The 23874-nt window shown below is 47.1% G+C and overlaps 2 protein-coding genes across 2 annotated transcripts; one reads left to right on the forward strand and one right to left on the reverse strand.

Moving 5' to 3' along the window:
• Positions 1–1354: 1354 nt before the first annotated feature.
• LOC127316877 (uncharacterized) lies at positions 1355–4202 on the reverse strand. Its single transcript, XM_051347347.2, has 2 exons — positions 2730–4202; positions 1355–1661 (listed from the first exon to the last, which is right to left on the reverse strand). Exons 1-2 carry the CDS (start codon positions 4042–4044, stop codon positions 1447–1449), a joined length of 1530 nt encoding a protein of 509 aa, XP_051203307.1. The 5' UTR covers positions 4045–4202; the 3' UTR covers positions 1355–1446.
• A 14162-nt stretch (positions 4203–18364) lies between these two features.
• Positions 18365–23642, forward strand: LOC127316876 (tonoplast dicarboxylate transporter). Its single transcript, XM_051347345.2, has 6 exons — positions 18365–18916; positions 19007–19499; positions 20334–20377; positions 20512–20607; positions 22730–23240; positions 23314–23642. The coding sequence occupies exons 1-6, from the start codon at positions 18458–18460 to the stop codon at positions 23349–23351; spliced, it is 1641 nt and encodes a 546-aa protein (XP_051203305.1). The 5' UTR covers positions 18365–18457; the 3' UTR covers positions 23352–23642.
• The last annotated feature ends 232 nt before the right edge of the window (positions 23643–23874 follow it).

Consider the following 23874-nt stretch of genomic DNA (forward strand, 5'->3'; position numbering starts at 1 on the left):
GAGTGTTGAGTTCCGGAAGGCGCCGCTGGTGAATGTAACAGTGATTTTTTGCCTGGTGTTTGCTGGATCGGGTGGTATTCGGTCGTGCGCACCCATGTTTTTATTCCAGCCGTTTGGTTCTGGAGGGAGCGGCGCGAAGCTCTGTTCTGTGTTGACACCAAGTGACATTTTGGTCCATGGTGAAGTCAGAAGAAGAGAATATCATGAAGGCCGGATCGGAGGTCTAGCTAATGGGGAATTAAGTCTCCGCGCTGTTGAGGGACTTGCTTGGTGTTCCGGGATTCGCAGCAGTGGTATGCAAGTGGGGGCGGCAACACAGGTGAAGTTCAGAGTCCTACCTTTCAGGGTGAAAATCCAAGGTCTGGCCTTAACTGGTTGTGCCTGGCAATGACCTTGTTGGAGGCATTGTTTTTAAGAGCAGGGACTATCTTCAGGGTGAAAACCTAAGATCTTTGATCGGGCGACGACGGCGCTGATGCATTGTTTCCTTCTTGGAGGCGTCGCTTTTGGAGAGTCTGTATTTCAGGTGTTGTCTTGGTGGTGGATGTATTGCTGTTGCTAGGCCTAGAATGCTGTAGCGGGACTTTTGTTTCTTAGTTTTTTTTTTTTTGCTATGTGCATCCGTACTGCCATTAGGGTGTTGCGTTGTTGCTGAGGCTGGGTGTAATTGGTATCTTATGATATTAATATATTCCCTTTATCGAAAAAAAACCTATTTAGAGGAGATACTAACATATCTGGTTAGATACAATGTGTAAAACATGAGATAGTTTATCACATATACAAGACTCTGCCTTTACAGTTTACAGCACAGATCAACGATCCCAAATAAACAACAGATAACAGAATGTTTTCTGAAAAAAAAAAACAGCAGAGAAAGGTAGGTATATGCCCTGCTGCCTGCTGGAACTGGCCGTGCGGCCGCCGTGCAGGCGAGCGGTGGCCAGCCTGCGTCAGCGAGCGGCCGGTCCGGCGACCGGACTACAGCGAGACCTAAAGCTGAGGAGGGCCGAGCCGGGGGGGCTGCTCCGCTGCTGCCGGCGAGTTGGGGGCGGACCAGCAGAGGGCCAAGCCGGGCCACGGGGACAACCGGAAAATTGGGGGCGGCGCAACGGGCAGCCGCCGTCGGACGGCCGGAGAGCGAAGCTGCGGAGGGCGGAGCTAGGTCTCTTACACGATTCCCTTGACGTTGATCAGACAACTTGCTCCGTCGCTCGCCTTCGAGCGCTCGGGAGCGGATGCCCTTTTGATCAAAGCTGGGCCAGAAATTAGGGGTACCCATTTGTTTTTTCAGATTTCTGGGTGGGCCACGGCCCCACCGGCCCCCCCGCTGCGTCCGCCCATGGCTCGTCGCAGAACAATTTATATTCAGAGCAGCTGTTAGAATATGCATTTGTTAGCCACTACTTTTGCAGATAAGAGAGTAGGATCCTGAATCTATTACATTCAAGACAGGTGGAAGAACACTTTCACAATGATTGCAATAATTATGCAGCCAATGAAATAGAGAAAAAAGGGATGTTCCACCCGGCGATCCACAAGCCGTGCATGCTTCTTCTTCTGCCTCTTCTTCTTCTGTGGATTCCCTCCCGAGTCAACCAAATTGGGCCCCCCTTGCTGCCATTTATCGGATTTATCCTTCTCAACTAGATTTCCCACGTCTGTTGAATAAATTTTTGTTTAGAAAGGGTCAGTTACATATGAAGCATCTGTTGGGAAATACAAAGGAGCTCTCGGGTGCAACGCACCCCCATACTTGGAAAAAAAATATTAAAAAAAGTTTGAAAAAATTTAATTTTTTATGGAAATCAAAGATGATCAGGTATTGTACCTGAAACAAAATATTTTCCTAGGAAATTACTTTTATTGTATTCTGGGTAAAAAAAACAAACTCGAAATGTCCCATGATCAGGTACTATTCACTTTTTCGAATAAATTTTGACTTATTTAAATATTATAATTTTTTTGGTCTATGGGGGTGCGTTGCACCCGAGAGCCACAAGTCCGCGTTAGTGAAAGAGATGCATATAATATTTCAAGGGAGAACTTTTTTTATTGGAGAGGGCCTGAACCAAATGCCTAGAGACTGACAACCCATAGGATCCTAACCCAATGACATAGCATCTCATAAGGAAATAAAAAACAAATAACAATACATAAAACAAATATATAGACGGCACATGAGGTGATCATAAATAATGGATGACGTTAGAGTATGTAACGGGCTATACCGCCAGCCATCCCTCTTGCAGCACCATAACAGATGAAACTTCTCGTTCCAGACACGTAAACCCATTAATTACGACAAGGACAAAGAGGCTTTTCTAAGTAGATGCACCCGTAATTGTATGATTATTCTCGGTGTACCAAAAAATCTGAAATATTTAATTAATATTCTAGCACTATGTCTATGTTGACATATAAAATTTCATCGTCATATATTGTGTTATTCAGGAGAAAAAAAAAAATCCATAACACATACGTCAGCATATATTTGGTACCCATATTCATCTATACACTTATAGCAGCTAAGCATTCCAATGTAAACAATCGATGTCAATACCAAATCGTAATTCTCCTAAGAAAGCACACATAGCTAACACACAGCGAAGAGTCCAAAGTATACGGGTTCAAATAAAGGAGTGCCAACAAACTATATAGCCCAAAGGATATTGATGGTAAATCACATGCCTACATGAGGAGAAATTAAAACAGTAGAGTTGCCGTACCTGATGATGAGATGTTGTTGATGTAGTACTTGGGGAAGGCGCATTCACGGTACATCGGAATGGCATTTGAATCCTTGGTAGATACCGCGGCAAGTGCCTGCAAAGCCGCATGTTTCATGTCAACGGCAGCTACCCATGCCGCGTCATCTCCCTCGTACACCTTGGCCAGCATGTAAAGAAGATCATCGTCGCCGCTCACACCGAGGGTGGGGTTAAGGAAAAACAGATTCTTCAGTTCCAGCTCTTGTTTCTGGTCATCCAACAACAAGTCAGGGAATAACAGAGCAGAGTATCTTGGGTCAACCGAGATGTCAGCAACGTCAACTGTGGCATGCTTGTGCCAATCATCCCAAGAGACTTTCCGGTGCCATGTGGTGGCCTTCCAAGCTTTGCCGTTGGCCCTGCAGCCAGGATCTTCGAAGTCTATCTCGACAAAGCTGATGAGATCATCGCAGCAGACGACATCGCAGAAGTACTCCGGGGCATAGTGGGGGTAGCCGTGCTTATCTGTAATGCAAACCTTTTCTGCAGGTAACGGGATGTATGTGATGACGGGGGGCTCGCCGTCGAAGAGATTGGAAAGAAGAATAATCCCACGCATGAGATCAACCCAGCCCAGCGAGCTTGCTCCCACCGTGATCTGCTTGGAGCTGGCGTGTCTGTCGAATAGTAGCCGATCAGACTCCGACAAGTGCAGCGAGGCATCCCTGCTTCTCTTCCAAGCCTTGGTTTTGGACGAGAAGACGTATGCGCGGTACGCCCAGGCATTGCCACGGGAGTCCCATCGGTGATCGAGGAAGGCCACGGCGTAGTGCTCGTCGCCGAGGGGCATGAGACCGAACTGCTGGTTTTCAAACGCCTCCACCGCGGGCTTCGGGTCCGGAAGGAGGTGCAGCGACGGCTTGTTCTTCTTCTTCCCGGTGGTGGGGTTGCCGCAGGCGGAGTAGACCAAGTGGTGATCGGACCCCTCGAGGGTGACGCGGAAGAGCACGAACGCTCCCTCGGCGGAGATGACGTAGGGTGGCGGCTTGGAGAAGTCGCCCTCTTCGATGCCGGGGCAGTGGACGGAGAAGTGGGAGACGTCCGGCGGGTTGGCGAGCCAGAAGGACACCGCGACGGCCTGGCCATCCCGCGTGCGGCACGCTGCGGTGGTCGCGTTCCGGTCGGCCGAGATACGCGCCGTCTTGTTGAGCAGGACCCGTTCGGGATAGCCGGCGCGCGCGGAGGTGGAGCTCGCGGGGTCGGCGGCGTCGGCGTTTGTTGGGTCCATCAGGGTGGAGGGGCGCACGGAGACGACGGTGGAGAGCGCCGCCATGGATGTGAATTTAGCTGGATTTGACAAGTCGGAGAGCAGTTTGGCGTGGATTTGCGGCGAGACGAGGAGCGATTGGATTTGCAGCCGCGCCCGGGGAATTTGCTGCTCTGTGTTTCGGGTGCGGCCGTGCGGGAGCGGGGAGAAGTTAAAACAGGAAACCCCGGATTGGTCTTCTGCTCGGAACCCCGATTATGTTAGGGCATACGGGGTTTGCCCTCCGCTCGGGCCACCACCTCCGACCGAACCGTTCCTAGAAAGCAAGACCGGCATATATTTGCGGTAGGTTTGTGTTTCCGTGGACTCCTAAATGACCGTTCGCTTCTCCACCGAACCCGCCTAGCAGCGAGCATGTATCAAGGGCATCACTTCCGCGGCCGTCGCTTCCCCGGTCAGCGCTTCCGTGTCTGCGCTGCAGCCTTCGCCATCAATGTCGCGGCTGCCTCTTCTGCGCACGCACTGGTGGGCGACAGCTGGGCTTCTGCGCCGTCTTCAATGGCATCGTTTCCCACGCGGCCGGCCTTAAAGTCGATCGGCACAGTTCATGCCATCGCGCACACCTCCACTCCCACCTCCACCGCCGTGCGCCGCCGCAACACCATGGGGAAGAAGAAGAACGACTTCGAGGCGTCAGGCAGCGGCACCAACAAGGGGAAGCGGACACAAAAGGTGGCGCTACCCGTCAACGTGGGGAGGCTGATGCACGCGAACTAGACGGCGTGCGACGCCTGGGAGGACGTGCACATGCCTGACGGCTGGCGGCTCAGCTACCGCCGGGTTCCCGTCCCTCCTGTGCCTGCGCGTGAGCCAGATAGGAGCGCGGAGATCCGGCGAAGGAGGCGGTACCTGCTGCCGGACCTCCGCGCCGATCCCTCCTACGCCATTGAATCCGACAGCTGGCGTACCTGCCTCGTGTCCGAGAAGGATCGGAGGAGGAGGGTGGGGTTCATGGGCGACGAGGACTTCCCCTTCGATCGTCCACCGGCGCCTCGTCCTCCAAGACGGCAGGCGCCGACGCCTACGCAGGACGACCACGACGACCACGACTGATGAGGACATCCCTACCAAACTACTACCTCGGTCATTGCAAGATGAAGACGATGTTGCTGTGAAACTCAAGTCCAATGAAGTCAGGATTAGACCCATTACAAGGGCTCATGCGAAGCTACTTAAGGAGCAGGTGAATTCACTCCTAAATAGTAAATTGATCGATGAGAACTTTATACCGCCTAAATCCTTTTACTTAGGTATGATCAGGTACGAAGATGGAACAAGCATCGCACAAGGAGAAGAGGAGGAGCTAGACATGAAGCTGGATATGGAGCTGAACATGAAGACATCCCATGGACGCGCGAGGGAGGAGAGGGAGGCATGCGTGAAGGAGGAAGAGAAGGTCCAGGCCGGCGCCACGCCCGGCCGAACCGACCGCCACGCCGCCCGGCCCGGACTTAGGCCCGGTCATACCGGCCGCCACGCCGGATAAGCCCAGCGCTAGCCGGGTCCTGCGCCGATGCCAACCGGGCACAGTCCAGGGGCCCTGGCGACCCCACCCGGTTCCAGCCCGGTCCCTGGCCCGGTTACATTTTGTACCACAACAAGACAATATGTACATCGGTTACATTTTATCAATAAAGTTCAAATTTTCCTATACAAGTATTACTCTATTCGGCAGGACACACCCGAAGTTACTCGGGGGCTCCTGGAAATTTTTTAGGCTACCGCGTCTACTCCCATCGGGAGCGCTGGTATTCAAAATAAACATCGTATACACGATAACTGCCATAAAGCCTTTCAAACTATTAACGCAGCAAGCACACTCGAATACTCGGGGGGTTACAGCCGATAAGTTTTTTACACAAAACATACGGCTCCGCGCAACACATCGTACTCACGATAAAAGCATCACGAAGACATCGAGCTAGCAGCGCACCCGATCACTCGGGGGATGTCGCCAATGCAACTTAAAATAAAGTTATGGCCCTACACGTCACATCGTTCTCACGATAAAGGTATAAACGGGTTTGTCGAGCCCATAGTGCACCCGAATACTCGGGGGCTGCTGCCGACGAAACTTACATACATCAGCGGCTGACGCCAAAACATCATTTTCACGATACTTGAGCAACGCCGTCCGTTGCGCACGCGGCTCACCCGATGACTCGGGGTCTGCTGCCGATGCAATTCAAAATAAGATCGGCTCAGCATGACACATCATTCACATGATAAGATTGCTACAAGTCCGTCGATCCTGCAACACGACTTTATCACTCAGAAGTTGCCGCCGATGCCATAAAAAATCCATGGCTCTTCGCCGAAATGTCGTCTTCATGATACTTGAGCCACGAGTCTGTCGAGCCTATGGCTCACCCGATTACTCAGCGGCTGCCGCCGATGTTTAACACTTCTACAAAAAATGGCCCTATGTAAACACATCGTTCTCACAATAAGCTTTACCGTGGGTCATCGGTAGTGCGGCTCGCCCATTTTTGCGGACATCGCCATCGATAAATCTCTAACGCAAAGAATCGGCTCAGCAATAATCACACCATCTGCACGATTAAAATTGTCGAGTTTTTTCATAAATTACAGTGCACCCGAACACTCGGGGGCTGCAGAAGAAGAGATGTTCTATCAATTAGATACAAGTATCGCATCACCCGCAGATCGGAGCGGTGACCAAAAGCTGGGTGGTCCCTGAGATACAACCACTTTGACCTTCAGCCTTGGACGGACTCTTTCATCGGGAAGTTGAAGTAGTTCACCTCCTAAAGAACGACGAAGCCGACCCCTCCTACAACGTAGGGTGCGCTGCCCCCGATGTGGCGCTTGACAAAGAATATCTTCTTCCACATGCCCCAGTGAGGGTCGATGCCGAGGAAAGCCTCGCAGACGGTGATAAATATTGTGAGGTGTAAGATGGAATTTGGCGACAGCTGCCAGAGCTGAATGTCGTAGGAGAACAAGAGGCAAGAAAGGAATTCGTGGGCCGGAAGAGATAGCCCACGGAACAAGAAGGCAGAAAACATAATGATGAATCCGGTGGGAGAATTAGGGCGAGAATATGAACCTGGAAATTGGACGTCTTTCTCATCGCTGGAGATCAGTCCCTGGCTCCTCATGCTCTTCTCCTCACGCTTGGTGATGGTGGACCCCTTCCAGTCGCATTGGGGATCCTTGACGGTGGCGGTGGACTTTTGCGCAGCACCGGTCGCCTTCGGGCCGGTGGCGCTCGCGGCGGCGGTGGAGGATGTAGTGACCTTCTTTCCCATGGCGCTCGGGACTTCTCCTTAGATTTTTGGGAGCTTGGCGTAGTAGAAATGGTGAGCATGAAGCATGGGAGAAGATGAGCAATGGACCAGGGGTGTGACACAAGTACAGCACGCGACCGTTGGGAACCCCAAGTGGAAGGTGTGATGCGTACAGCAGTAAGTTTCCCTCAGTTAGAAACCAAGGTTTATCGAACCAGTAGGAGTCAAGAAGCACGTTGAAGGTTGATGGCGGCGAGATGTAGTGCGGCGCAACACCAGGGATTCCGGCGCCAACGTGGAACCTGCACAACACAAACCAAGTACTTTGCCCCAACGAAACAGCGAGGTTGTCAATCTCACCGGCTTGCTGTAACAAAGGATTAGATGTATAGTGTGGATGATGATTGTTTGCAGAGAACAGTAGAACAAGTATTGCAGTAGATTGTATTTCAGTAAAGAGAATTGGACCGGGGTCCACAGTTCACTAGAGGTGTCTCTCCCATAAGATAAACAGCATGTTGGGTGAACAAATTACAGTTGGGCAATTGACAAATAAAGAGGGCATGACCATGTACATACATATTATGATGAGTATAGTGAGATTTAATTGGGCATTACGACAAAGTACATAGACCGCTATCCAGCATGCATCTATGCCTAAAAAGTCCACCTTCAGGTTATCATCCGAACCCCTTCCAGTATTAAGTTGCTAACAACAGACAATTGCATTAAGTATTGCGCGTAATGTAATCAATAACTACATCCTAGGATATAGCATCAATGTTTTATCCCTAGTGGCAACAGCACATCCATAATCTTAGAGGTTTCTCTCACTCCCCCAGATTCACGGAGACATGAACCCACTATCGAGCATAAATACTCCCTCTTGGAGTTACTAGCATCAACTTGGCCAGAGCATCTACTAATAACGGAGAGCATGCAAGATCATAAACAACACATAGATATAAATTGATAATCAACATAACATGGTATTCTCTATTCATCGGATCCCAACAAACACAACATATAGAATTACAGATAGATGATCTTGATCATGTTCGGCAGCTCACAAGACCCGACAATTAAGCACAATGAGGAGAAGACAACCATCTAGCTACTGCTATGGACCCATAGTCCAGGGGTAGACTACTCACACATCACTCCGGAGGCGACCATGGCGGCGTAGAGTCCTCCGGGAGATGATTCCCCTCTCCGGCAGGGTGCCGGAGGCGATCTCCTAAATCCCCCGAGATGGGATTGGCGGCGGCGGCGTCTCTGGAAGGTTTTCCGTATCGTGGCTCCCGGTACTGGGGGTTTCGCGACGAAGGCTATTTGTAGGCGGAAGGGTAGGTCAGGGGGCGTCGCGAGGGGCCCAGGAGACAGGCTGGCGCGGCCAAGGCTTGGGCCGCGCCGCCTTCCCTCCTGGATGCCTCGTGGCCCCACTTCGTTGACTCTTCGGTCTTCTGGAAGCTTCGTGGCAAAATAGGACCCTGGGCGTTGATTTTGTCCAATTCCGAGAATATTTCCTTACTAGGATTTCTGAAACAAAAAACAACAGAAAACAGCAACTGGCACTTCGGCATCTTGTTAATAGGTTAGTTCCAGAAAATGCACGAATATGACATAAAGTGTGCATAAGACATGTAGATATCATCAATAATGTGGCATGGAACATAAGAAATTATCGATACGTCGGAGACGTATCAGCATCCCCAAGCTTAGTTTCTGCTCGTCCCGAGCAGGTAAACGATAAACAAAGATAATTTTTGGAGTGACATGCCATCATAACCTTGATCATACTATTGTAAGCATATGTAGTGAATGCAGCGATCAAAACAATGTATATGACATGAGTAAACAACTGAATCATATAGCAAAGACTTTTCATGAATAGTACTTCAAGACAAGCATCAATAAGTCTTGCATAAGAGTTAACTCATAAAGCAATAATTCAAAGTAAAGGTATTGAAGCAACACAAAGGAAGATTAAGTTTCAGCGGTTGCTTTCAACTTGTAACATGTATATCTCATGGATATTGTCAATGTAAAGTAATATAACAAGTGCAATATGCAAATATGTAGGAATCAATGCACAGTTCACACAAGTGTTTGCTTCTTGAGGTGGAGAGAGATAGGTGAACTGACTCAACAATAAAAGTAAAAGAATGGTCCTTCAAAGAGGAAAGCATCGATTGCTATATTTGTGCTAGAGCTTTGATTTTGAAAACAAGAAACAATTTTGTCAACGGTAGTAATAAAGCATATGTGTTATGTAGATTATATCTTACAAGTTGCAAGCCTCATGCATAGTATACTAATAGTGCCCGCACCTTGTCCTAATTAGCTTGGATTACCGGGATTATCGCAATGCACATGTTTTAACCAAGTGTCACAAAGGGGTACCTCTATGCCACTTTGTACAAAGGTCTAAGGAGAAAGCTCACATCGGATTTCTCGCTATTGATTATTCTCAACTTAGACATCCATACCGGGACAACATAGACAACAGATAATGGACTCCTCTTTTATGCATAAGCATGTAGCAACAATTAATTTTCTCATATGAGATTGAGGATATTTGTCCAAAACTGAAACTTCCACCATGGATCATGGCTTTAGTTAGCGGCCCAATGTTCTTCTCTAACAATATGCGATGCTCTATCCATTTTAGTGGTAAATCTCCCTTACTTCAGACAAGACGAACATGCATAGCAACTCACATGATATTCAACAAAGAGTAGTTGATGGCGTCCCCAGGAACATGGTTATCGCACAACAAGCAACTTAATAAGAGATAAAGTGCATAAGTACATATTCAATACCACAATAGTTTTTAGGCTATTTGTCCCATGAGCTATATATTGCAAAGGTAGAGGATAGAAATTTTAAAGGTAGCACTCAAGCAATTTACTTTGGAATGACGGAGAAATACCATGTAGTAGGTAGGTATGGTGGACACAAATGGTATAGTGGTTGGCTCAAGTATTTGGATGCATGAGAAGTATTCCCTCTCGATACAAGGTTTAGGCTAGCAAGGCTATTTGAAACAAACACAAGGATGAAGCGGTGCAGCAAAACTCACATAAAAGACATATTGTAAACATTATAAGACTCTACACCGTCTTCCTTGTTGTTCAAACTCAATACTAGAAATTATCTAGACTTTAGAGAGACCAAATATGCAAACCAAATTTTAGCATGCTCTATGTATTTCTTCATTAATAGGTGCAAAGTATATGATGCAAGAGCTTAAACATGAGCACAACAATTGCCAAGTATCACATTATCCAAGACATTATAGCAATTACTACATGTATCATTTTCCAATTCCAACCATATAACAAATTAACGAAGAAGAAACTTCGCCATGAATATTATGAGTAGAGCCTAAGGACATATTTGTCCATATGCTACAGCGGAGCGTGTCTCTCTCCCACACAATGAATGCTAGGGTCCATTTTATTCAAACAAAACAAAAACAAAAACAAACCGACGCTCCAAGCAAAGCACATAAGATGTGATGGAATAAAAATATAGTTTCAGGGGAGGAACCTGATAATGTTGTCGATGAAGAAGGGGATGCCTTGGGCATCCCCAAGCTTAGACGCTTGAGTCTTCTTGATATATGCAGGGGTGAACCACCGGGGCATCCCCAAGCTTAGAGCTTTCACTCTCCTTGATCATGTTGTATCATCTCTCTCTCTTGATCCTTGAAAACTTCCTCCACACCAAACTCAAAACAACTCATTAGAGGGTTAGTGCACAATCAAAATATACATGTTCAGAGGTGACATAATCATTCTTAATACTTCTGGACATTGCACAAAGCTACTAAAAGTCAATGGAATCGAAATATCCATCGAACATAACAAAACAGGAAATGCGAAATAAAAGGCAGAATCTGTCAAAACAGAACAGTTCGTAATGACGAATTTTATTGAGGCAACAGACTTGCTCAAATGAAAATGCTCAAATTGAATGAAATTTGCGTACATATCTGAGGATCACTCACGTAAATTGGTATAATTTTCTGAGTTACCTACAGAGAATTTTGCCCAGATTCGTGACAGCAAAGAAATTTATTTCTGCGCAGTAATCCAAATCTAGTATGAACCTTACTATCAACGACTTTACTTGGCACAACAAAAATCTAAACTAAGATAAGGAGAGGTTGCTACAGTAGTAAAAAACTTCCAAGACTCAAAATAAAAACAAAGTACTGTAGTAAAAAACATGGGTTGTCTCCCATAAGCGCTTTTCTTTAACGCCTTTCAGCTAGGCGCAGAAAGTGTGTATCAAGTGTTATCGAAGGATAGTGCATCTACAGCGGGGTTTGGAGTTTTCTCAAACATGCATAGTATATTGGATACATAAGTTTTAGCGTCTCTCTTTTCATTAGTCTTGGGCTTGCTACTCTCATCAAACAAATTTTCAGGAACAAGCCAAGCATAGTTATTTTCTAGTGCATCATTCATCGCTAGGAGCTTGCATGGTATTGGTGCTTTGATCTTCCCGCCATCATTAATATTATTAGTGTACCTTATTCTCTCCATGTCCATTTTTTCAAGGAGACTAACAAAATTGGTATAAGAACCAAGCATATTATATTTAGCAAAGACCTTTCTAGCCTCTCTTGCTATACCACCAAATTCTCTAAGAAGGGTTTCTAAAACAAAATCTTTCTTTTCCCCTTCTTCCATATCACCGAGTGTAAGAAACATGTGTTGGATTATAGGATTGAGATTAACAAATTTAGTTTCCATCATACGAACTAAAGCAGCAGCGGCAATTTCATAAGTAGGAGCAAGGTCTACCAAGTGTCTATCTTCAAAATCATCAACGGTACTAACATGGTTGAAAAATTCTTCTATATTATTTCTCCCAATTATAGACCCGCGCCCTACCGGCATGTTTTTTCCGGTAAAATTAAAAGGAAACATAATGAAATAAGTAAAGTAAATGCAAGTAACTATTTTTTTTTGTGTTTTTGATATAGCAAACAAGATAGCAAATAAAGTAAAACTAGCAACTAATTTTTTTGTATTTTGATTTAGTGCAGCAACCAAAGTAGTAAATAAAACTAAGCAAGACAAAAACAAAGTAAAGAGATTGCGATGTGGAGACTCCCCTTGCAGCGTGTCTTGATCTCCCCGGCAATGGCGCCAGAAATTTAGCTTGACACGCGTACAACACGCGACCGTTGGGAACCCCAAGTGGAAGGTGTGATGCGTACAGCAGTAAGTTTCCCTCAGTTAGAAACCAAGATTTATCGAACTAGTAGGAGTCAAGAAGCACGTTGAAGGTTGATGGCGGCGAGATGTAGTGCGGCGCAACACCAGGGATTCCGGCGCCAACGTGGAACCTGCACAACACAAACCAAGTACTTTGCCCCAACGAAACAGCGAGGTTGTCAATCTCACCGGCTTGCTGTAACAAAGGATTAGATGTATAGTGTGGATGATGATTGTTTGCAGAGAACAGTAGAACAAGTATTGCAGTAGATTGTATTTCAGTAAAGAGAATTGGACCGGGGACCACAGTTCACTAGAGGTGTCTCTCCCATAAGATAAACAGCATGTTGGGTGAACAAATTACATTTGGGCAATAGACAAATAAAGAGGGCATGACCATGCACATACATATTATGATGAGTATAGTGAGATTTAATTGGGCATTACGACAAAGTACATAGACCGCTATCCAGCATGCATCTATGCCTAAAAAGTCCACCTTCAGGTTATCATCCGAACCCCTTCCAGTATTAAGTTGCTAACAACAGACAATTGCATTAAGTATTGCGCGTAATGTAATCAATAACTATATCCTCAGACATAGCATCAATGTTTTATCCCTAGTGGCAATAGCACATCCATAATCTTAGAGGTTTCTCTCACTCCCCCAGATTCACGGAGACATGAACCCACTATCGAGCATAAATACTCCCTCTTGGAGTTACTAGCATCAACTTGGCCAGAGCATCTACTAATAACGGAGAGCATGCAAGATCATAAACAACACATAGATATAAATTGATAATCAACATAACATGGTATTCTCTATTCATCGGATCCCAACAAACACAACATATAGAATTACAGATAGATGATCTTGATCATGTTCGGCAGCTCACAAGACCCGACAATTAAGCACAATGAGGAGAAGACAACCATCTAGCTACTGCTATGGACCCATAGTCCAGGGGTAGACTACTCACACATCACTCTGGAGGCGACCATGGCGGCGTAGAGTCCTCCGGGAGATGATTCCCCTCTCCGGCAGGGTGCCGGAGGCGATCTCCTGAATCCCCCGAGATGGGATTGGCGGCGGCGGCGTCTCTGGAAGGTTTTCCGTATCGTGGCTCCCGGTACTGGGGGTTTCGCGACGAAGGCTATTTGTAGGCGGAAGGGTAGGTCAGGGGGCGTCGCGAGGGGCCCAGAAGACAGGCTGGCGCGGCCAAGGCTTGGGCCGCGCCGCCTTCCCTCCTGGCTGCCTCGTGGCCCCACTTCGTTGACTCTTCGGTCTTCTGGAAGCTTCGTGGCAAAATAGGACCCTGGGCGTTGATTTCGTCCAATTCCGAGAATATTTCCTTACTAGGATTTCTGAAACCAAAAACAGCAGAAACAAAGAATCGGCACTTCGGCATCTTGTTAATAGGTTAGTTCCAGAAAATGCACGAATATGACATAAAGTGTGCATAAAATATGTAGATATCATCAATAATGTGGCATGGAACATAAGAAATTATCGATACGTCGGAGACGTATCAGGGTGGAGCGGATTAACCCTTGCCTCCCTTTTATAAAGAAAAATTACTCTGGATTTGGGCTGTCAGATCCACACTGCTAAAAATGAATGGAGATATAACTCTACACGTGTCGTAAGGGGAGATAAACCAGCGGCCCACTACCCCCACTACGCACGAGGATCAAGGAAACGCCTCGGTCAATGCGCAAGGTCCGGTCATTTCCTAAATGACAACACAGACATGGGATGGGCCCAATAGGTCACGTCCCGTCAGTTGCGTCGTAGCGGTTGCCACGTCGCTAGTGACATCATCAAAATCACCGGCTCCTCCATGATGAAGCACCCGAATATTCTCGGAACTCGAAGAAATCTATGATACTCGACTCAGCTATATACAACCTATACATGACTAGCTCACAGTCATCCACAGGCTCGGGGGCGCTGGCCACGCACCCGATAAAAAGATGGAATCCTCATCAATAAAAATCATCCAAGAAAGAACAGACCCGAAGGTTCTATCAATCCAGGTTCGAGTCCGGGGAATAAAATCTGTGTAGGGTGGTAATGTTGTTTTGCTCTGGCAGTTAACCAGTTTCGATTTGTCGAGTAAACCTAGGCTCGTTACTTTATCCCTTACGTACATTCAATTCTTCGACTTCTTTCAAGCCTATACTCTTTGAAGACCCGATAGATTCAAAAGCATCGGATGATGGAAAGAATTCAAAAAAAAATCAACATCAACAACAAGATCCTCGAGTAGTACAACTTGAGTCTACGCACGGTTCCAAGCATCCGTCCATAGATTCGGGGTCTACTCCCATCGGGAGCGATGGTCGCGCATCCGATAAAACAAATGCCTTCAACTCTACATCAAGCACAAGATTCAACATTCTTCGACCGATCAAGACATTCAGATGATGGCAACTTTAGTCCCTGCCCAAAGCTTTGCTTCGGCTAGTCACTCGAGGGCTACTGATGTGGGCATTACCCTTTCGGTACCCGACATTACCTACCTCCTCTGGCCCAACATGGGGCCCATGATAATCACTGCAGCCCAAGATGGACCAATACGTCGGTTGCAGCGGTGGAAAGATGGAAGGAGACGGATTCTTGGTGGACAAGGCAAGTAGACATCGATCAAGGGAAAGATAGATTAGATCTTATATGTAACCTAGTCGAATCCATGCAGAACTCTTAGGAGGTGGCCTCCTATATAAAGGCCAGGAGAGAGCCTACCGGATCCTACCCTCACAATCACATACAATCCATCATACAACAAACCCTAGAAACCTTGCCTCCCGGTGAGATCGCCACCACCGTCAACCCTAAGCCCCTCATGGTGGGCATTGCCGAGGATCCCCCTTATCCTTTACCCCTCCGGCTTGGCCTAGGCAAGGTTATGGACACCACTGGTTATCTTCGGGACTCTTAGTCCAATTTGTATCTTGTTCGTACTCGGCCGTATTTGGCTTTCTGTATGATTAAGATCTTCGTATTGTATATTTGTTTCTTGACTCGTTGGAGTCATTGTTGTAATATATATGTTTCTTGTGGGCTCTATTGTAAATCTGTTGTAATGTAACTGCTTGTAGTAATTCCTCTTGCATCACGTGTGTGATTTGTCACGCATGTCGTGCAGGAGGGCGTCTCAGAATCGATATCGTGCGGATTTTGGCGGTTTCGATGGAATACTCATGCTACCGGTTTGGGGCCATCACAATCAAAACCATATGAGTGCATCTGAATCTGCCAAACTCCATATGTTTTAGAGCCTTAGTCGAAACAGAAATAGCCCATTTAACGAATTACCCAATAAAACACCAATATTATTCAACTTAGCAGAAATTTGTGGCATTGAAAAGGAATTTTTTGCAACAACTATTAATACCTGGCGAGTCAAGGTTCACTGTCACCTTGCGACGCATCACCTTGGATATGGAATCCTCGTCCGTAGCTGAGGCTCCATCCACACCCACCCATTGACGCGTACTATGCCGAGACAGCTGTCACGGAGGAAGGCCGTGTCACATCCCCGAAACAACCCCAGTGGAGGGAGGTGGCGATGCAGGCCCCCACCCTTCCTCCTAGTGAGCAGCCAATGTTGCCGAAGAAATAGCAGCAAGGGGCACCTCCTCGGTGATGAAGCAGGGGGCGTCTGTGAAAAATCGGCACCCCTCGCCTAGCTAGGTCATCCTGTCCTACATCGCACGTTCCCAGACTGCATTAGAGAATCTCCAGTCGCATCCCCCAAACCGTCCCCAAAACGGTGCCGGACTGAGCGTTTGGGGAACGTCGCTCCCCAGCCGCGTCCCCCAAACGCCACCCCCAAACATTAAAATACTCTATTTTTTGTTTTATTTTGCATTTTTATTTCAATAAAGAGAAGAAACATTCCACAAACTAATACATAATTGGGAACGTGGTTTACACGAAGACATAGTTTGGAACATGGTTTTCCACAAACTAATACATATTTTGAACCATGGTTGACACAAATATAAAACATTGCAAAATAACTAAATATAACTAGGATGGACATAGAAGGTTTCGTGTGTTCGTTGCCAAGAAAGAACACTTGAGGGCACACCCAGTCACCCAAACTGGAAAATCCAGCTGTTGACGGTACCCCTGTTGGTTCTTCTGAGGAAGAACAACCAGAAATCTTCGTGCATATTTTCGCTGCGAAGAAACAACACTCATCAGTCTTCGTCCTCCTCGGCGCTGTCGCCGTGGTAGTGCCGGCGGCAACGCGTCTCGTCGAACACCTTGATGCTCATGTCCCTCTCGCCAAAGTAGGAGAACACGAGCACGAAGCCGGCTTCGAGGCGGTGGTAGCGCGCAAACTTCTCCCAGCCGATGTAGAGGTACATCTTGCCGCGCGCATCGTAGATCATGTCCACGATCCACCGTTAGCAGCCGCAGGCAGCCTCCCGCAGATGCAGCGAGCCCGGGCACCCGTCGCTGGCGACGAAGTTGGCGAAGGTGTCCGGAAGCCTCTGGATGGCGTGTGGGTCGCCCTTGAGGACGACGACGAACTCGAACATCACGGGCCCCTCCTCCTCTTGCATGTCCGACGATGAAGACGATGACGTCGTAGGCAACGACGAGCGTGCAGCTCTGCCGCGACCACGGCCACGGCCGCGAGCTCAGCCTCCGCCTCTACCAGACATGGCGTCGACTCTTGAGATGGTGGCGGCTAGGGTTGGGGAGAGAGGCGCTAGGGTTTGTGTGTGAGAGGAACGATGAGAGGCGGCCCTTTTTATAGGCCGGAGGGAGGCGGGGGAGCGTTGGCGCTCATTAACGCCGGCACGCAGAGCTAGGCGCGACGAGACACTTCGCTGCGCCTCTGCGGGAACTGCACCGTTGCTGTGCGCCAATAACTTTCGTCACGAGGTAGGTGACGGTTAGGTTAAAATTCAATGTACCACTGACGCGTCGGTCCAGCCACTCCCTGTCTCTCATTTCATTGTGTCCGGAGTCCCCAGAGCGTCCCCTGTAGCGGGGACGGGCTGAGAGCCGAACACCGTATCAGGTCACGCCGGATAAAAAGCGGCTTTAGAGAACACGGTGGGGAACGTTTTTTTTTGTTCGACACGCTTCAATTCCCTTTGAGAGACGGTTTGTGGACGCGACTGGATGGTCTTAGCAGAGCTGGATAGCCAACCAAACTCGGTCCTATTGAACGATGGTACGCCCATCCATTTGGCAGGACAATACAGATCCAGACCGATCTGGTGGTCCTGTCACTGGTCTCGTGGCTATGGCTATCATGTTGAGTTCACCGGCAGAGCAGAATATGTGTTGAGTTAGCGGTCGACAGTATCGTTGTCAATCCGGGTGACGCAGCAGCATCTCTATGGCAACTCCAGAACGGTACAAATGGCCCTTGGATTGCTGGTGGGCGCAGGACGACATAGACACGGCCACACGGGACCAAGAGTAACGTCACGATTCGTTCAATCGGTCAGCAGTTGATCGACCTTTGGGGAGAGATTAACGTCGTCACTCTCGAGTAACACGTTAGATAACGTATGTGAGCTCGACATGCGTGATCGAGTACGTGAATACCAAGCTGGCTCACCCTCTCCACCTTGAGCATGATTGAGCCGAGCCGAGCAATGAACGTCTGACGTGGCCGCTGCGTGACGCGACACGCGGCCTCTCGATTTCCTGGCCGTCGGGCATCCCACATGGACGCCACCAACTTCTCCGTGCTGCCGTGGCCACCTGAATGCATGATCAATGTAACCCAGTCGCTGTCCATACGCCACTAATTCGCTTGCTTCCTCATCCAATCCAAGAGTTCCCAGCTTGCCACTTCGAGCTCCATAAGAGGATCCACGACACAGCGAAGACGAGACCACCACACGCCCGCACGCACGCCTCAAACAGCGAAGCTTTTGATCGACCGATCATCCCTGGCCATGGCCAAGCACGGCAGCTTCTCCGGGAGCTCGCCAGAGGACGACGACACTGAGACGCCACTGCTGCTGCCCGTTCACCGCGACGAAGCCGCCACCACGGCAGCTGGCCGACGTCAGGCGTCGCCGCTCCTGAAGGCTCTGCTCGCGCACAGGTATCCGGCGATCGCGTCGGGCCCCGCGGCGTGCGCGGCCGTGTGCGCGCTCGTGGACCTCGGCGGCACGGCGCCGAGGAACATGCTGGGCGTGCTGGCGTGGGTGTTCCTGTGGTGGGTCACGGACGCCGTGCCCCTGGCCGTGGCGTCCATGGCGCCCCTGTTCCTCTTCCCGGCCTTCGGCATCTCCTCCGCCGACGCCGTCGCCAAGGCCTACATGGACGACGTCATCGCCCTCGTCCTCGGCAGCTTCATCCTCGCCCTCGCCATCGAGCGCTACCACATCCACCGCCGCCTCGCTCTCAACGTTGCGCCCTATCTCTATCAACTAACTTTCCCACCGCATAGAATTCTTGGCCCCTAAACTAAACTGATCATCACGCATTGCACGTTGCAGATCACGGCGCGGTTCTGCGGGGACCCGGTGCGGCCGTCGCTGCTGCTGCTGGGGATCACCGGCACCACGGCGTTCGTCAGTATGTGGATCCACAACACGGCGTGCACGGTCATGATGATGCCCGTGGCGACGGGGATCCTGCAGCGGCTCCCGCGGGAGCGGGACGGCGGCGCGGGCCAGGAGGAGGACGAGGTGCGGCGGTTCTCCAAGGCGGTGGTGCTGGGCGTGGTGTACGCGTCGGCAATCGGCGGGATGGCCACGCTGACGGACACCGGCGTGAACATCATCCTGGTGGGGATGTGGTCGGCATACTTCCCGGAGCAGGAGCCCATCACCTTCAGCTCGTGGATGACCTTCGGCCTACCCATGGCGCTGGTCCTGTTCGTGGCGCTCTGGGTCACTCTCTCCTTCGTGTACTGCTCTGACAACACCGGAAAGGCACTCTCGGCCTACCTCGACAGGGGTCACCTCAGAAGAGAGCTCAGCTTGTTAGGTACGTTTCCTTGTCTTCTTTTTCAGTAGTCTTCTTTTCTAATCTCTCGGTCTTCTTTCATTCACAACATAGAATTCTTGCTACACTGGAGTATTGTTACAACAGTGCTACACTTGCGGGATCTGGGTTACAAAATTCCGTAAACATAGCATTATTGGTATTGTTATTAGCTGTCCTGCTAAAATTAAGTGCCTTAGAGCAACTGACTTTTTCCCCCTTCAGAGAATAGGCAAACATCATACACACCGCGGCAATTCTAAAATAGTAACAGCTTTGGAGCAACTGACATTCTTTTTTTTTTCTTTAGAAAATATAAGCAAACAACGTGCACAACGCGGCAATTCCACCGTGTACGCTATCTAGAGCACATGTTTCACCTGTCGGTTTGTTGCTCCAAAAGCATTCCATTTTGTTTCACCAAGTTTCGTCACGTAAAAAGCTACACTTACTGACACGCAATAAAGCGTGACGAAATAATGCACGATAGGGTATACAATAGAAAGAGGTTTCTCGTACATTGAAGCTAGCCCAATTTGGTTCAGCCTTCCTCGGGGAAACCCCACCTCGGAAAGAAACAAATCGTTTGCCTAGAGAGGGTGTAGCGATAACCGAAGCTGATTGTACTAGAAACTTGAAATCTTGTATATGTAACTGGCCTTGGAATGCTGGACTTTCTTCTTCTTATCTGCAAGTGAACTTGTTTACTGCTATACTTACTTGCCCTAGAAATTGCGGGTTTGAAGTTTCAGTTCCACTAGTCTTCGTTAGAAACAACAAATCCAATCGTCCAAGGTGATCCATAGTAGTCTGATGATATACTAACTTGTATGATAGGTCCGATGGCTTTCGCAGAGAAGATGGTCTTGGCCGTGTTTGGGGTAAGTACAAGTTCGATCTAGCTTGTATGACACCCTTTTTGTTCAGAAGATAACATCAACAAAGGGTTTAATTTCTGCCACGTGATATGGAAACTAATAAGTTGCTAAATCAAGAAATGCATATTTATTTCCAGGGTTTAATTGTGCTATGGATGACTAGAACCGTGACAGAGGACATCCCTGGGTGGGGAATTCTCTTCCACAATGAAGTTGGGGACGGAACAGTCACTGTAAGTTCATATGATGATCACAAGACTGTTGGGTTCATAAGATACGCATATAGCCTTCTATTTCCATATCTCATAGAGAAAATCACTTTTTTGAAATGGAAAAGTTGGGCCTCGCCTTTGCTTCAATTGATGCATATAACCTTTTTTATTGCAAAGTTTAGAATACTCAAATTATTGCAATGGTTGATCAACACGGGTTGAGACATGTATCAACCGAAAAATGAAAAGCAACAAAAACTAGCCATTTTGAAGTCTACTAATGTGTCACCATCTAGTAGAATTGAAACATATGTCATATGCAAACATTTTCCATAGGTTTCCCCTGATCCACCGGGAGGAGGTAGGACCATAGTTCTATCAAGTGCATAACTAGTTGAATAACCTGCAAAAAGTGTACAATTTTATTTATTAAAAACAATATTATTTATCCATGTCCATATGGACCAATACAAAGTAGAAACACCAACGCTATTCTATATTTAATTTTATTTGTAATCCCATTTATCCAATTACCAGACACATTGGTAATATTTAATGGTTGGGGTATATTATATGAGAATTATACAGGCAAAATGACATGAGAGAAACAAGTGTTGTATGGTCTCCATTAAGTCACAAAAGCAACACCTTTGACACTCATTCCAATCCCATTTGGCTAGATTATCTTTTTTTAACAAGACTTTATTGTGAAGGAACCACATGAAAATTTTAATCTTAAGCTGGATTTTAATTCCAAATGTATTTGTGTAAGAATCGTCTCTGGCCGTTCATTAGGTGCAAGTATATAGACTTAACAGTAATTAGGCCCTTGGATGTGAGATTCCAAATAAATTTGTCCGAATTGTTTGAAAGTTGTACAACCACTAATCGCTGACATAAATGTAACCATTATATATGTTTGTTAGTTAACGCTCCTCTGAAGCCAATATTCAATGGCTTTGAGCTAGAACATTTGCAACCACTACATATTTGTCTTTGTACAATGTTATATAATGACGGTATTTTTGTGCTAGCGATGTATCACCGAGCCAAATATCTTCCCAAAACGTACCGTCAGCCCATCTCCTATTTTGAAAGAGCTTTTGTAAAATAAATCTTTTTAACCCACATAAGACCTTTCCAAACATGAGAATCCGTTGGTTTTTCATCAACTTGCGCCAATTGTTGCCACATTCCTTCTTCTAAGTAGTTTAAATAGCATTTTACTAATTAAGTAGACACTTAAAAAACCTAGCACCTATATCTAATTCCTCAAAAATACCTAGTGATCTTTGGATGACATATAATATTCCCCTTTGATAACCTATTCTTCATCTTATTATCATCACTTTGCGAGAAGAATCTTGACAGGAAGAAATGCTTTCCTACCCCTTTAGGTATTTCAAGAAAAAAATCATAAATATTGGTAAACTAGTTAAGACAGAATTAATAAGGACCAAACGGGTTCCATAAGAGAGTAACTTGCTTTGCCAACATCCTAGTTTTGCAACAAAATGACTCTCTATTGGATTTAATTGTAGTTTCCCACGATGGATAGGTATCGAAAAGGTGAAGAACCAGACTCAGGGCCAAAAATCTGCTGATTTTCCATATATATCTTTTGGTTTTTCGAAACAAAAAATCTCGCTCTAGTGGAAATGTATATTTTTAGTCTGAGTTGCCCGAATATGCACAAAATTAGCTTCATATTAACAACCTTTTCTAGACCATGTTCCAAAAAAGTATGATATCATTAACATATTGCAAAATAGAAATCCCTCGCTCGATCAAATGAGATATGAGACTTCCAACTTAATCGTTCTCTTTTGCTCGAGCAATACGGATATTCAATATGTCAACAACAATATTTAAAAAATATTGGAGACTAAGGATCACCTTGTCTCGGCCCTTTCTTTTGTTAGTGGCCGATATCCTCGTTCACACTTATTACCATAATGGCGCCTTGCACAGTTTTATTAGTCTAGTCGCACCATTTAGGACCAAATCCCTGCGTGTAATACTTGCTGTGAAAAGGACTATGTTACTTTATCACATGAATTTTCAAAATAAAATTTGAAAAGCACTCCATCTAGCTCCTTACGATGAAGCTTATCAGTTTTGCACAAAATCACTTGCGATGCAGATCATGATGGCCACGTTGCTGTTCATAATCCCGAACGGGAAAAGCGAGGGGGAGAAGCTTATGGACTGGAACAGGTGCAGGAAGCTGCAGTGGAACATCGTCCTCCTCCTCGGCGCGGGCTTCGCCATCGCCGACGGCTTCAGGACCAGCGGCCTGACCAACATCCTCTCGGATGGGCTCAGGTTCCTCGAGGGCGCGCCGGTAATGGTGATCGTGCCCGTAGCTTGCATTTTTAGTGGGGTCATCACGGAGTTCACCTCCGATGACGCGACTGCGACGCTGGTGCTGCCTCTGTTTGCTGAACTGGCCAAGTCTATCGAGGTGCACCCGGCGCTGCTTATGATCTCCGGCGCGGTCGGGGCTCAGTTGTCGTACTTGTTCCCCACCGGATCACCGTCAAATATCGTTGGGTTCAGTACTGGATACATTACCATCAAGGATATGGTGGCCACAGGGTTGCCACTCAAGGTTGCTGGAGTTGCAACTCTGACGATCTTGCTTCCAACACTAGGTACTTGCACATAGTACCGTCAGGAGTTAATCCGTTCATCAGTAACTAAGTGATAATTTCTTACATAATGCAGGATCTGTGATTTTTGGGGGCAAGGACAACAAAACATAGGTACCTGAATGCGAAGTTTTGGAACCTTTCTGCCTTAGGGCCACTTTTTTTTAGGCTTATGCTTATAGAGAAGCTGGCTTATGGATTATGGTGGGGAGAAATTTCGATGTGGAGTAGCTATGAGAAACTGTCTTAGACCCTTCTTTTCGGCTTATGAAAATTAAGCTTATATTTTGTGTTGTGTTGTGTCAAGACTGTAAAGCCCCTAAAATTTAATCGTGCCTTTGTCAATACAAAATATATTGTTTTACACATATATAAGAAAGAAAATGAGAACCAGGTCATTCTTGTGATGACATTCTATGTAAAATGGTCATAACTGAACAAATTTGCAATGCTTACACTATAGTTTACAAAATAAAATTATCAAACAACGACATGTGCAGGTTTTGAATTGCATTACCCATGATCAAATTGCATCCATACAAACACGGTGAGGCACCGGTCCAAAGTTTGCACTCCACACATCACAATTTTCACAAAATCAAACTCAGAGTAGAGGTGGTCGAGCTCTACTGGAGGG

This window comes from Lolium perenne, chromosome 7 (assembly GCF_019359855.2).
Source record: "Lolium perenne isolate Kyuss_39 chromosome 7, Kyuss_2.0, whole genome shotgun sequence".
Lineage (NCBI taxonomy): Eukaryota > Viridiplantae > Streptophyta > Magnoliopsida > Poales > Poaceae > Lolium > Lolium perenne.